This window comes from Mastomys coucha, chromosome X (assembly GCF_008632895.1).
Source record: "Mastomys coucha isolate ucsf_1 chromosome X, UCSF_Mcou_1, whole genome shotgun sequence".
Lineage (NCBI taxonomy): Eukaryota > Metazoa > Chordata > Mammalia > Rodentia > Muridae > Mastomys > Mastomys coucha.
Genome location: NC_045030.1, coordinates 98,682,370 through 98,683,418, shown reverse-complemented (window position 1 = coordinate 98,683,418; position 1,049 = coordinate 98,682,370). Strand labels below are relative to the sequence as shown.

The window sequence follows — 1,049 nt, the reverse complement described above, 5'->3', positions numbered from 1 at the left end:
AAACTGATCCTCATGGAGGCACTGTGGACTCATAGAGATCATTTAAGTCCTCTGACTTAAGACTTAGTGTTACTGTTTTCTTCCCTCTATTATATAAACACTCTCTCTGTCTTTCTACCTCCCTCCTTCCCATTCTCCTTCTTTCTCCCTTCTACACACACACACACACACACACACACACACACACACGTACACATATTCCTATAATTCCTCAAGAAAAAGAGGAAGGAAATATATCTAGGCCTGTTTTGTCTGTGTGGGGAATTCATCTGCCTTAAGCTTCTTCTCTGCAATGCAGCTTCTCTGTACTCAACTCCTCCACGCCTTTCACAATACCCAGCTGGGACACTGTGACCTGTGTTCCTTTCTTCTCCATTGCATTTTCTTTTTGGACCATACTCAAAGCCAGAGGCAAATGGAAGCACCTCCCAACAGGTGGTGCCAGACCCTAGAGGAGCTTATTATCGCTGGGCCCTATCAAGCTGCTCTCCCTGATAAAGCACCCTCCACAGTTGCTTACAGGCTGCACAGAATCCAGGAGCTTGGTGAGTTGGTAGAAGCGCCTTGAGCAGGATGTAGGATTTTTTCTTTTGCATGCAATGATGCGATCGAGTTCCTTGATGTAGTTCATTCGAAGTTCATCAAAGAATTTTTGATTTTTCAGCCCATCCACTGGAACTGATGTGGGATGAAGGAAGAATGGGTAGGGGCAGCAAGCCCATGAAGGAACATTAGAAAAAGCACCAAGTTTCTGACCACAAACTTGATCCCCCAGCCCCACACAGAGGGAACCATTTATTGGGCTTTCTCTCAGTTGAAGTCTGTGTGCCTGGGGCATTCAGAGTGAAGGATTTTCTACTCCTAACATGGGGGGAAGTTCAGGAAAATAGACTAAACTTTTTTTTTACTAGTTTTTCCATGTATCCATTTCTCAGATCCCAAACAACTTTTTTTTTCCTTCATCCAACTGTGATTTAGACACTCAAAAAAACTGGCTTATCAAATACCAAATGCCTCTATTCTCCCAACTACACTCTGCTTAGAGGAAA

The 1,049-nt window shown here is 43.8% G+C and overlaps 1 protein-coding gene across 1 annotated transcript in view; it reads right to left on the bottom strand.

The window, feature by feature from the left end:
• Positions 1 to 1,049, bottom strand: part of Ar (androgen receptor) — a 188,992-nt gene that overhangs the window by 6,781 nt on the left and 181,162 nt on the right. The window contains exon 9 of the mRNA XM_031368495.1: positions 521 to 678. Within this exon, the coding sequence (XP_031224355.1) occupies positions 521 to 678 (158 nt within the window). The remainder of the gene's footprint in view (positions 1 to 520; positions 679 to 1,049) is intronic.